We start from the raw sequence: 13,527 nt of genomic DNA, 5'->3' as shown, positions 1-13,527 counted from the left end.
ACAGAAGCTCCGCAGTACAACAGAATGACAGCGACAGAACATAAAACACATAATAAAAGAATAAAAAATACAAATAAGTAGACAGTGAATGACAATATACAAATGACAATTGTAGGCAGGTATATTACAAAGTGAAGTTATGTATGTACATATATATTGTGTGCAAGATTTAAGTGTATACTAAGTATGTGTGTTAGATAAATAAAGTGTGTGTGTATATAAATATAAAGTGTAGTGTGTTCGCCGTTATTATAAGCTGTTCATAAGATGGATTGCCTGAGGGAAGAAACTGTTCCTGTGTCTGGTCGTTCTAGTGCTCAGTGCTCTGTAGCGTCGACCAGATGGCAACAGTTCAAAGAGGGAGTGTGCTGGATGTGAGGGGTCCAGAGTGATTTTGACAGCCCTTTTTCTCACTCTGGATAAGTACAGTTCTTGAATAGATGGGAGAGTTGAACCGATGATTCGCTCAGCAGTCCGGACTACTCTCTGTAGTCTTCTGAGGTCAGATTTAGAAGCTGAGCTGAACCAGACAGTTACTGAAGTGCAGAGGATGGATTCAATGATGGTGGAGTAGAACTGTTTCAGCAGCTCCTGTGGCAGGTTAAACTTCCTCAGCTGGCGGAGAAAGTACAACCTCTGCTGGGCCTTTTTTACGATGGAGTCAATGTGAATGTCCCACTTCAGGTCCTGAGAGATGGTGGTTCCCAGGAACCTGAATGACTCCACTGCAGTCACAGTGCTGTTCATGATGGTGAGTGGGGGGAGTGCAGGGGGGTTTCTCCTGAAGTCCACGATCATCTCCACTGTTTTGAGGGTGTTAAGCTCCAGGTTGTTGAGACTGCACCAGACAGCCAGCTCTTTTACCTCCTGTCTGTAAGCAGACTCGTCACCGTCCTGAATGAGGCCGATGAGTGTGGTGTCATCTGCAAACTTCAGGAGCTTGACAGAGGGGTCCTTAGATGTGCAATCGTTGGTGTACAGGGAGAAGAGCAGTGGGGAGAGAACGCAGCCCTGGGGAGCTCCGGTGCTGATTGTACGGGTGCTGGATGTGTATTTTCCCAGCCTCACTAGCTGCTGCCTGTCTGTCAGGAAGCTGTTGATCCACTGACAGACGGAGGTGGGCACGGAGAGCTGATTTAGTTTGGGCAGGAGGAGGTTTGGGATGATCGTGTTGAAGGCCGAGCTGAAGTCCACAAACAGGATCCTCACATAAGTCCCCGGTCTGTCTAGGTGTTGCAGAACATAATGCAGTCCAATGTTTACTGCATCGTCCACAGACCTGTTTGCTCTGTAGGCAAACTGAAGAGGATCCAGCAAGGGCCCAGTGATGTCCTTCAGGTGGGCCAGCACCAGTTTTTCAAATGACTTCATGACTACAGACGTTAGAGCCACAGGCCTGTAGTCATTTAGTCCTGTAATTTTGGGTTTCTTTGGGATGGGGATGATGGTGGAGCGTTTGAAGCATGAAGGGACTTCGCACAGCTCCAGCGATCTGTTGAAGATCTGTGTGAAGATGGGGGCCAGCTGGTCAGCACAGGATTTCAGACAGGCTGGTGTAACACAATCTGGGCCTGGTGCTTTTTTCCTTTTCTGCTTCCGGAAGACCTGGCGCACCGCATCCTCGCTGATCTGAATTGCAGGTGTGGGGGAGAGGGGGGATGCAGGAGGTGTGAATGGTGAGAGTGCTTGATTGGAGAGGCATTCAGGGCTGGTTGCAGGAGCTGTGAAGGGTGTGAATGGTTGTTGGGGGAGGCGTTCAGGGCAGGTGATGGGTGTTCTTTCAAACCTGCAGTAAAACTCGTTCAGATCGTCTGCCAGTCGTTGATTCTCTACAGTGCTGGGGGGTGGTGTCTTGTAATTGGTGATCTTCTTTAGACTTTTCCACACTGATGCGGAGTCGTTGGAAGTGAACTGAGTCCTTATTTTTTCAGAATAATTCCTCTTTGCCACTTTGATCTCCTTTTCCAATGTGTATTTAGCCTGTTTATACAAGACATTGTCCCCCTTCACGTAAGCATCTTCTTTGGCCTGACGGAGCTGTCTGAGTTTTGCAGTGAACCACGGTTTGTCATTTTTGTAAATTAGTTGAGTCTTTGTAGGAATACACATATCCTCACAGAAACTGATATATGATGTTACGGTCTCTGTGAGTTCATCCAGATCGGTGGCAGCAGCTTCAAAAACACTCCAATCAGTGAGGTCAAAACAAGATTGTAAATCCTGCTCTGCTTCATTAGTCCATCTTTTTACAGTCCTTGATACAGGTTTAGCTGATTTTAGTTTCTGCCTGTAGGACGGTATAAGATGAACCAGAAGGTGATCAGAACGTCCCAAAGCTGCTCGTGGAACAGAATGAAATGCATCCTTTATTGTGGTGTAACAGTGATCCAATATATTACTGTCTCTTGTGGGACAAGTAACATGCTGTCTGTATTTTGGCAGTTCACGGGACAGATTGGCTTTATTAAAGTCCCCGAGAATGATTAAAACAGAGTCCGGGTGTTGTTGTTCTGTCTCTGTGATCTGATCAGCGAGTTTCTGTAAAGCTGAGCTCACATGAGCTTGCGGATGGATGTAAACACTGACCAGAATGAACGAGTGAAACTCCCTCGGCGAATAGAACGGCTTGCAGTTAATGAATAGTGTTTCGAGATTTGAGCAGCACGTCTTCTTTAACACAGTTACATCTGTACACCACCGTTCATTGATGTAAAAGCATGTCCCGCCGCCGCGCGATTTCCCAGTGGATTCTGATTCACGATCCGCTCTAAACAGCTGAAAGCCCGACAGATGGAGCACGCTGTCCGGTATGGCGTCATTCAGCCAGGTTTCCGTGAAACACAGAGCAGCAGAGTGTGTGAAATCCTTATTAGTCCGAGAAAGCAGAAGGAGTTCGTCCGTTTTGTTGGGTAGAGAGCGGAGATTTGCCAGATGGATGCTAGGCAACGGCGTTCGAAATCCGCGCTTCCTGAGTCTGACGAGCGCTCCCGCTCGCTTCCCCCGTCTGCGCGTCCTGAAGCGCTTGATCAGCGCCGCCGCTCCTCCGATAACAACGTTCACTAAAACATCTGAATAATTGAAATCCCGAAAAACATCTTGTGGTGCGTTCTGCCGAATGTTCAGCAGTTCTTCCCTGGTGAAACTGATGGCAGGAATATAACTAAAGACAGGACAAACTAACAAAAACACAAAAACATATGCGGAGCTCGTCACGGAGGCAGCCATCCTGTATCGGCGCCAGCGATTTTTGTGCATCGCAAGTACGGCTCGGGATTATTTTTCTCAAGTAAGATTTAACATTACTATTGTACTATTGGTTGTAGTTTGTCCCTTAAATCCAGAGAATTGAGAAGGAGCAAGGATCTTTGATAGTACTGTACTGAAAGCGTAGCTAGCTAACATTAGTTAGACTATGTATCTCAACTCAAGTGTTTCTCACATAACTTACTATTACTATTCAGATCAGAAAGAAGTTCGAAAAAACACTTGTTAGATGCACGAAACTTACTTTTAGCGTTAGGTAACGTTAAGTGCCTAATACCAACAAAATCCAATCTGAGTACATACATTGTTCGACAGAACATAATAACTGTTATTTGTGTTTGCACACGTGATATCAGCAAGTAATGTATATTAAGGTTGCTTTGTTCATATTTTTTCTGTTCTGTATAGTGTATTTGAGTACTGTGTAAAGCGCTAATAAATATGCATTATTTGTATTCTTATTATAAGGTGCTGAGAGCTGCAGAGAGGGTGATGCGCCAAGCTTCAGCAATACAAGCTCCTCAGGTGTCAACAGTCACAGAAGAGAGAGAGAGAGAGTGTGTGTGTGTGTGTGTGATGGAGAGGGAGGGAGAAGAGTGTGTGTGTGTGTGTGTGTGTGAGAGAGAGAGAGAGGGAGAGAGAGAGAGAGAGAGAGAGAGAGAGAGAGGGAGAGAACCAGAGTGTATATGTCACAAATTATAATAAATTGTTTCTTCAACTTATTAAATATCTTATTTTACTGCAACTATCTGTTTCTGCTTCTTTATTATATATTTATAGTGTGTGATTTATAAATATTCTACCTCACATATTTATATTTTGGGCGTCTGGTCATTTATATCTTCTATCAGAATAGAATATGTAACTGTAAAGCCTATTATGAATATTAAAATACGCCGAATCGTGTGTCCTATATCATAACTTCATGAATGACCTTTGCAGCAAAAAAATCCGCGTCAAAATCAGTTAGGAATTCAGTGAGATATGATTAATTTATTGCGCTGACAGCTCATTGCACCTGGCAAACAAGTTACACTGAGTGGAGCTGGCGACCGATCCAAGATGGCGGCTCCAGGGCTCGTTCGTGCCAATAGGCAGTAGCGTTCGATGGGGCGTCTACCTATATGATGTCTATGCTCCAAACCGCGTTTCGTATGGTGTAAGATCACTTTCAAAAAGATGTATGCACAACTTTAAGCATTCATATTCGTATTTTTAAACATTTGTGCGTAAATTAACTTAGTCACGCAAAATTACGTTTTCATACACGTGAGTCAATAAAATTACATTTGTGTTTTTATGTGAGTGTGACTCTAGAAGCTATGACTGTAAACATTCACGAGTACAACTCTGATTTCTACGACTACGAATTCTTCACTATGAACACAAATTCAAGTTTGTGGGTACGAGAAAAGAACAGTTGAAATGACGTCACTGCCGTCCCAGGGCAGGTAATCGAACCTCGATTCCATCTAACGCGCATGCGTCAAAGGTGAAAGATGGCTAACAACAGACCTGAGGCTGCCAACCTAGGCTCAGCATCACAGGTAAAATAAATAACGTGTTTATTCAACATTTTTTATACGATTTTACTATTTTGATAGCACTTTATAATGATATACATTTCTGCAACTCATAGACGTTATTGCTTTTGCTTGCAACCTATTTACTCGCTGTTAACTAGTGCTAGACGACGTTAGCGTTGATGAAGTGCTCTGTGTTAAAGTAACGTTATAGTTAGTGATGTTAGAACTAAACTGCTCTGTTATCATATGTTTAGCAATGTCGACCAAATCAGTAATGAACAGACGAAGTAATTGCTTTAGCTTGCAAAATAATTATAACGTTAACTTAGTTACGCCTATTAGTTTGCAAACATACTTCAGTTGTAATGTTTTGAATGTCTATTTAGCCTAACGTTACATAATGTTGAATTGGTACGGCTAAGGTAACGGTACCATGTATTGCATCTAATATGTATTTTGGCATTTACAGGGACCACTGGCTACTCAGTTACTGCAGCGTCTGGAATCAAGGATCACTGACACGTTAAGTCAACCATACTTTAATTTGGACTACTTCCAGTACGTTGTAAATCAGGAAGCCTTTATTCTGACATCTGCATCTAGCATTTTAAACATCCCAGCTGAAATTGTGGAGTGTCTTTTATCCCTTCAAAGAATGATCCACGCAGCTCTTTCCCAAGAGAGTCCTTGTGTTTTTATTAGAGAAGGAGGACACGGCCGACCAAAATTTTGTTTTTCTGAGGAGCTGCTGTCCCGGCTCATTGACATGCCCTTACCAGTGTCTTGTATCGCCAACCTGCTGGGTGTCAGCCAAAGTACAATTTTCCGGCGTATGCATGAACTCAGGTTGTCCACAAGACTTACATACAGCAGTTTATCTGACAGTGAACTGGATGATGCTGTCATCTCCATAAAAACCAGGATCCCAAACGCAGGATACAGAATGGTTAAAGGTTGTCTCCAATCAAATGGACATAGAGTTCAGTGGAATCGCATCAAGGAGTCCATGCACAGAGTTGACGCTCCAGGAATTTTGGAAAGAATGACACAGCTGGGTTGCATCGTCAGGAGGACATACTTCGTACAGCGGCCTTTGTCATTAGTGCACGTGGACACTAACCATAAGCTCATAAGGTAAGATATTCATTTATTTATGTACTTTATTATGGGTGTTGAGTTAATGCAGCTCTTTTCATTGACTGCTCATTGTCATCTCATCCTTTTAATTTCAAGGTACAACATCGTCATATTTGGAGCAATAGATGGTTACTCAAGAAAGGTGCATCACTTTTTTTTTTTTTTTACTGCTTTTATTATAGTGCTTTATTCTTCCTGTATATGTTTGTGTTCATGTATTCACTGTTGATAGACTGCATATGGGTCCGTCCGTATTATTATTATTATTATTATTATTTTTTTTTTTTTCATTTTTGAATCCAAAACGTATAATGACAAAACCAAATTCAAATAACTGTCTGATTTTGGTTTTTGCAAATGCATTTTTTCGTTTCTCCATTGAATTAAGACATTAAGAAAAACAAGACAGTTGGGTCAGATGAAAAGTAAAAATATCAAAATAAAGGACAACAGTAGTTGATTACATGCAGTTTAATATTGTGCATTTATCCATGTGCACAGCAAAAGTCACGTTTAATGAGCAAATTTTTGGTGCATTACATTTGGTAATATACTTTAACCTAAGTCATTATTGTGTGTGCAGTAGGCAATGTGAGTATATTTAAACGTTTGCAGATTCACTATATGAAACTCTGTTGTCTGTATAGATACTGTATCTGGAACCAGCAACAAATAACTGCTCAAACACTGCCCTTTCATTTTTCCTCAAGGCAGTGGAAAACTTTGGCTGGCCTTCCAGGTAAATAGTGATATCTTGTGCTACTGTTTCTATGCTCTTGTTGATCATTTCAGTAATGTTCAATGGAATATTCTGTTGTGATAAATGATAATTATAACTGAGCATTTCCCCTATTCATTTTACAGGGTCAGGGGAGATGAAGGCGTTGAAAATGTCGCAATTGCTGAAACCATGTTCAGTGTTAAAGGCACCAGAAGAGGGAGCTTCATCGCTGGGCGAAGCGTACACAACCAAAGGTTAAAATGATAATTTACATAATCTACAGTATATTCATAGTGAGAATGTTAAATCATTGTTGGAAAGTATTTTAAGTAAGACTATGTGAATGATTACTTTTGAGTTGAATAAGGCCTGTTATTTCTTATTTAGGATTGAACGCCTATGGCGAGATGTCTGGACCTCTGTCACTCATCTGTACTATGAAGTTCTTCACAGTCTAGAAGAAGATGGCCTATTGGATTTGTCAGATGCTGTCCATCTGTTTTGTGCCCATTATGTGTTCCTTCCGCGTCTGGCAGAGACCCTTCACACATTCACAGAAGGCTGGGACAACCATCCCTTACGATCTGAAGGTGGACTCACCCCTAACCAACTCTGGGTTATGGGTCACATGCAGAACCCTTGTGACGCAGATGAAGATTTGCAGGTTTGTTGAAGCTATCTCTCAAAGTGCAGTAAAAAAATGCAGTTCAAATGTTTTCAACCTGAAAGTGTCGATTTAGACTTATATAAAAAGCTGAAATTTAAAGTTTTTGAATGGTGTCAATAACTCTTGAAGAAAGTTATTGAATAATAATATAGAAGTATGTAAGAGTAGTGTGTTGCTTCACTTAAGCACACAATTAGACAGTCAACTGAGCTTAATTTTGATTTTCATTTCCTTTAGTCACTGCACTAGGCCTTTGTACGTCAATGTGTGCTTGGCAGTGTTTTCAAATATTTCTAAATGTTGTTTCATACAAAATAACATTATTTTCAGAACACGGAGCTGTTTGGAACTGACTGGGAGATGTTTGATGGTGTGCCTGAAGAACCTTATGGAGTTGAAGTCCCAGAAATTGAGTGCCCGCTGACTCCAGCTAGTATGGAAACTGTACAGTCCATGATCGATCCCTCTGCATCGTCAGAATCATTTGGCAGAGACATTTATATATCAATGGTTCAGTGCATTGAAAGTCTATGTGTGACACAAAGAAACACCTAAGATATAAGCAGTCCTTACAAAAGATTTAATGGAATGAAGTTGAACATTTGCAAACAGACTGCCAGTTACAAAAGGCTTGCTGTGATATTACTTCATTTTATCAAGGGAGTAACAGTGAGGTAAAAAACTAACTCCTCATTCATTTTGGTTTTAAAGTGAACCATTAATAACAGCAAAACAATGGTTTTGTAACAATGAATAAAGTTATTCACAGAAACAAGAAAATGGCAAAGAAAATGGCAATAAAACCAAACAATTCAATGCCTATTTTGACTTATGCAGTTACTTGTTACACCCTGTCAAAAGTTTGCCCATGGCATATTGCTAATGTCATAATGTTTTTGAATTCACTGAATGTTTTCAGGTGTGCTGAGGGAAATGTGACTGTACGACTGCAGGCGCTGACAATAGGAAAACAAACAGTGTGCTGTGTGTCACAGTCATGGTGGAATTTCACATTTATGACAAAGTCCTTCTTTTCACTAGGCAGAAGGGGCTCGTGTCCCTGTCCGGTGAGCCACTGCATGATTCGTCCAACAGTCAAACTTTCTGGAGCAATACTGTTGTTGCTTGGGCCATCTTGTTCTTAAAAAAAAAAGAGATTAAATGTAAGTCTGGATAACTAAAGGAAGGCAGCATCTTTTTAATAGTTTTTCAACTTAATACAATTAGTTAATACAATCCCTCAATTAAATCAGATTAACATGTTAAGCATAGCCCCTTTTTGGGTTGGGAGCAGGGGGTGTTAAAAGCCCTGGCTGTCTGTAAAATTTCATGAAGCAGTGTTATTCTAGAGGTCATAATATTAAATTTCACATCAAGATTCTGCAAAAGATATATTAAGGCTTGTGAATTTATTGGAGTATGTAAATTCGTAGCTAGCCATTTCCACTGTGCTGTATAAAAATTACTGCAGGACAGCAGAAGAAAAGCTTACTACTTCTATATTATTCAATATTGGCTAAAACACACCAGAATCCTCAATTTCCTGAAGGTAGTCCTGGAAAAAGTTCATGATATTTGTTTCCATGCGGTGTTTGGCAGAACCAATCTCACTGAAGACAGGGCGGCTGTTCTCCAAAATGAAGACTGCATCTACCTTTAAGAAGAAAATACATTTCAGTCTGCATTCAACATAGTAATTCTTGCAGAAAAAATAAATGCTTAATTAAAAGCAACCAGAAACCCATGTCGAGCTACTAGGACATGTTGTTACAATCCCTATGAAGAATCTGCACTTTTTTTGGAACAAATCCCCACATCCTTGAGGAGCCTGGTTGTTAAAATGACTACAAACTCTCCACATCCAACCTCAGCAGGAAGCACCCGAGTATGCCAGCCGTACAGTTCTGCCTCGGCTGCTAGTTCTGTGTACTTCTGGCTTTTCCATTCATATGCTTCCCCAACGGCAACCTCCCATGGTACTGTAAGCCCCAATATGTACAGGGACTTCTCTAAGTTGACCACAAAATCAGGTCTGGCCTAAGAGTGTCTGAGACAAGAATGTACCTTATCATCTTCCCCTGTAACAAACAGTGGTTGGCAAAGGTCTTGATGGGTATTCATGATCTTTGGTAGTTCATAGAGCTGCAGGCCTTTTCTGAGCTGGTCGAGCATCGGGATGAGTCTCATGGTGGAGTGAAGTATAACAGCTCTAATAGACAATATAAAAGTGTTTCATCAGGAGATTCTACTTTTGTGGTAAAACTGTTTACTGTAGGAAAAAATATATAATTGTTAAATTATAATTTGGTGACATTTAAAAGTGGTTTCACAACATAGCTTTGCAAGAAAAAAATCCAAATCAAATCACAAATTGTTGTACAATACTCCCTTGCCATAATGAAAACCAAAAATGTTAATATACCTTATTATGCTGTCCCTTTTATCCACAGACACGATTCCAGTGTATCCGCAGGTCACAATGTCACCAATCAGGTCGCTGATGTTGTCATCATTGGCGGTGTTTATCTGAAAGTCGATTGGTGTTAAGTGAAAGTTGTTCTCATTGCATAATTGTGCTCTACGGTCAAACAAACAACTCATTAGATTTGTGCAATCCATGTCATAATGAAGTTAATACTATTATTGACCCTGATAAAATTGGACTTACCTTTACAATTAGCTGTGACAGTTCCAAATCTGTGACATCACTGGCAGACACTTGAATGCTGTCAGAGTCACCAGAGCAGAGATAACTGAAGCACCATTCACGCAGGAAGTTAGGGCAAGGTCCGCCTTGTGCCAGACTAGCTGCCATGACTTCTCCTGCAGTCCTAATAAATGGAATAATTAAACAATTGCATATAAACTAAAGTAGTACTGCAATTAATACGCTTAAAGACAACATGCAAAAAGAACTTAATTACACACCTGAAGTAATTACAGTCCAAACTGTTAAGGCAGTAAACGGGATTCTTCCCTTTCTTATCTGGACCTTCAACAAAGAGTCTTTTTTCCATTTCTACCAGCATTTCTGGAAAACAACAAATACATGAAATACAAAAGGTCTCTTCAAATGTTCATTTTTTCATCCAATCAGCATTTGAGCCCATTGCACCACCAAAGGCCCCCTGTTGACATATATGTGTCTGATTTAACAAATATGGACATACACCTGTACCTGTGAGGAATTCTTTGGTAAGGGCACCATTATCAATGCCTGCCTCGGCAAAGAATGTGACCTTAAGTCTACATTTGGGTGAGGTCTTCTTCTGCCGTTGCCACTGTTGCATGCCTCTGTTGTAGAGATCAGTTCGCGACACACAGATGGAAAATGTGTTTGTCTCATCAACTTGAGAACCGATCCAGTTCAAGAAAAACTCTCCTTACATCTAATTTATTGTCAAATCAACATTCAACATAAAAAAGTAGCACTGAAACCAACATTACCGTAATCCGCAACTGGCTGCATGGAACTCAATGATTTCAGGATGAAATGCATTTCCGCACACAGGACACTCAGCTGTCTAACAAATGAATTTACAATGCATGTGAATAAAGCATCACACTACTCCTGAAATATAAGAAAACATATCGAAGCTAAAGAAACTTAAACAACACTTGTAGAGCCTAAATTTATAGCACCAGCAAAGTGACATGTATAACACCATGACCTGCAATTGGTGCAAAGAAAATACCTTGGAAAAGACCAATTACAAGTTACAATGCTGTTTTTACATATATTTGTGAGTGCTGATAAATGGCATTTGTAAATTAAACTTAAAAATAACAGCAAAAAGTATCTTACCTTGCTTTTCTCGTAGCAAAGGGCAGCTGAGCATTCATCTTCATCTTCTTCCTTGCAGCTTTCCTGAGGATGAAACACAATAACAACACTTTTCAGCGCAGTACACAATAAAAACATGTAATTTTTCAATCCAATAAATCCTGAAATAATGCCTAAAAGACCAAGCTTTAACATACTTCTTCAGCAGAATCGCACAAATCTACAAGTTGTTTTTTGCATTCCTTTATGTGTCCTGGAAGAATCTGAAGCGGAACCATTTTCTTGCAGGTTGTACACTGAGCTTTGGGCATCTTCTCAAATTCCTTTGCTTCTGGTGGTAAAGGAATTGTATCCAGTTCTTCTTGTAAAGGAGCAATGTACATTGTGTATTTTCCATTCCCGCTCACTGCTTTTAGCTGCTGGCCGGTATATCCATTTAAATCTGGAGGAATAACAGCCAATCTCCGCTGCCCACCCCCACCTAAAATTGAACAGTTGTAGATACTAAATATAGCCAATCTGGATATACAGCAATTACTCATCTAGGGAGTACATTGAAACACAATTTGAAACCATGGACATTAATACAGTGTATATGCCTACATACCTGTGGACTTGTGCAGCAACCAGCCTCCACAGATATTTGCCAGTCTTGGATATGTGCTCAAAAGCAAATCTGAAAACTAAAATGACAGAAGCAGGATTAAAACTGTATTAAAATGATTTTTATTTGGTCATACTAATATTTATTACATCAAGCATTAATATGAATTGTAAGATGGGTGTTTTTAATCTTTAGATATTACTTTAGGCAAGGAAGTTAATTAAAGATTACATACCTCTGAATGTGTGATGTTTTCATTAAGGGTTAATGAACGTTTTCCAAGGCCAGCCAGTACAAGCTGCAGTTCCTCTTCTCCATTTGGTGTTTTTTCACGTTGCTTTTCAAGAAGAAAAAAGTTCACCAAAAAGCTCTTCCCAGGTTGTGTTGGTGTATATGGTGCAAAACGCTTTTTGCCTCTTGCCTCCTTTCGGAAAAATCCAGGAAAAGACCTAAACATATAAGATGGCAAACTATTATTCTCATATGTTATCATCCATCAACACAGAACAACCTAACTTAAAATATATCTACATTCTCAATGACTGATTATGTTATGTATATTTTGCTTACATTAGAATCGGGGCCTAGTTTGTCTAAAAGTACCTACACTGGGTGTGCAATTACAAAATGAATGCAGACAAACGACCCATGTATCCTACCGAGCCATTTCTTGTTTCACAGACTGTCCAGAGTCATTGCGCTGAGGCCTCACTGTCGGCACTGACTGTGCTCCCTGTCCAACAGCAGCTTCTCCTGTACTGCCCTGACTGACTGGCATGACATTTGCCAGTGCACTGTTTCTCAACAGCAACACCAGGTTTTGAGCTGTGCTTAAGATGTCTGTTAATTGGCCCTGAGTAATAAGAAAGACAATAACTAAATGCCAAATGTTATAGCCATAGGTATTTTTTAGTATTACACAGAACACCTGCAAAACACATTAATCATAGTAGGGCTTGTCAACGCCCGGGTCTTGGTCCACATTTAGACCAAAAAGCAAGCTCGTCCGAACCCGTGCAGTCCATACCTCCTGCGGCTGGTCTCAAGCAACTGACTGTCTGGCTAATAGAATGCATGAATGTACTGATGACCTTGAATGACTGGTTTTGAACAAATGTTGCATTGCTTATCAATAAGTTAATTAAACGTTATTCTATTACCCTCAATCGTTCAGGTACTCTGGTCGTGAATAAAAAGCAGATACTGAATCACTGAGTCAAAAGTTTGTATTAGCACATTATGCTCATTGACATTCCAATGACTTGCTGGTTGACGTTAACTCATATATCTGGCTCAGTTGTCATTACTGATTTGGTCGACATTGCTAAACATATGATAACAGAGCAGTTTAGTTCTAACATCACTAACTATAACGTTACTTTAACACAGAGCACTTCATCAACGCTAACGTCGTCTAGCACTAGTTAACAGCGAGTAAATAGGTTGCAAGCAAAAGCAATAACGTCTATGAGTTGCAGAAATGTATATCATTATAAAGTGCTATCAAAATAGTAAAATCGTATAAAAAATGTTGAATAAACACGTTATTTATTTTACCTGTGATGCTGAGCCTAGGTTGGCAGCCTCAGGTCTGTTGTTAGCCATCTTTCACCTTTGACGCATGCGCGTTAGATGGAATCGAGGTTCGATTACCTGCCCTGGGACGGCAGTGACGTCATTTCAACTGTTCTTTTCTCGTACCCACAAACTTGAATTTGTGTTCATAGTGAAGAATTCGTAGTCGTAGAAATCAGAGTTGTACTCGTGAATGTTTACAGTCATAGCTTCTAGAGTCACACTCACATAAAAACACAAATGTAATTT

General features: G+C 40.3%; 2 protein-coding genes across 3 annotated transcripts; one reads left to right on the top strand and one right to left on the bottom strand.

Annotated features, from left to right (window-relative positions):
• Positions 1 to 4,666: 4,666 nt before the first annotated feature.
• LOC127967816 (uncharacterized) lies at positions 4,667 to 8,137 on the top strand. Of its 2 annotated transcripts, none has more exons than XM_052568534.1 (7): positions 4,667 to 4,811; positions 5,260 to 5,924; positions 6,024 to 6,069; positions 6,638 to 6,666; positions 6,792 to 6,902; positions 7,036 to 7,312; positions 7,646 to 8,137. In XM_052568534.1, exons 1-7 carry the CDS (start codon positions 4,764 to 4,766, stop codon positions 7,868 to 7,870), a joined length of 1,401 nt encoding a protein of 466 aa, XP_052424494.1. In that variant the 5' UTR covers positions 4,667 to 4,763; the 3' UTR covers positions 7,871 to 8,137. The 2 variants fall into 2 exon arrangements, with proteins under 2 accessions (XP_052424494.1, XP_052424493.1); XM_052568533.1 differs by having other exon boundaries at positions 6,575 to 6,666.
• LOC127967815 (uncharacterized) lies at positions 7,875 to 13,405 on the bottom strand. Its single transcript, XM_052568532.1, has 14 exons — positions 13,261 to 13,405; positions 12,363 to 12,556; positions 11,939 to 12,152; positions 11,707 to 11,782; positions 11,297 to 11,580; positions 11,121 to 11,183; positions 10,763 to 10,839; positions 10,494 to 10,609; positions 10,244 to 10,346; positions 9,984 to 10,146; positions 9,738 to 9,841; positions 9,380 to 9,524; positions 8,843 to 8,969; positions 7,875 to 8,455 (listed from the first exon to the last, which is right to left on the bottom strand). The coding sequence occupies exons 1-14, from the start codon at positions 13,306 to 13,308 to the stop codon at positions 8,160 to 8,162; spliced, it is 2,010 nt and encodes a 669-aa protein (XP_052424492.1). The 5' UTR covers positions 13,309 to 13,405; the 3' UTR covers positions 7,875 to 8,159.
• Positions 13,406 to 13,527: the final 122 nt, after the last annotated feature.

Source organism: Carassius gibelio, chromosome B11 (genome assembly GCF_023724105.1).
Source record: "Carassius gibelio isolate Cgi1373 ecotype wild population from Czech Republic chromosome B11, carGib1.2-hapl.c, whole genome shotgun sequence".
NCBI classification, from domain to species: domain Eukaryota; kingdom Metazoa; phylum Chordata; class Actinopteri; order Cypriniformes; family Cyprinidae; genus Carassius; species Carassius gibelio.
The sequence above is the reverse complement of the archived record's forward strand: the minus strand, read 5'-3'. Positions and strand labels throughout refer to the sequence as shown.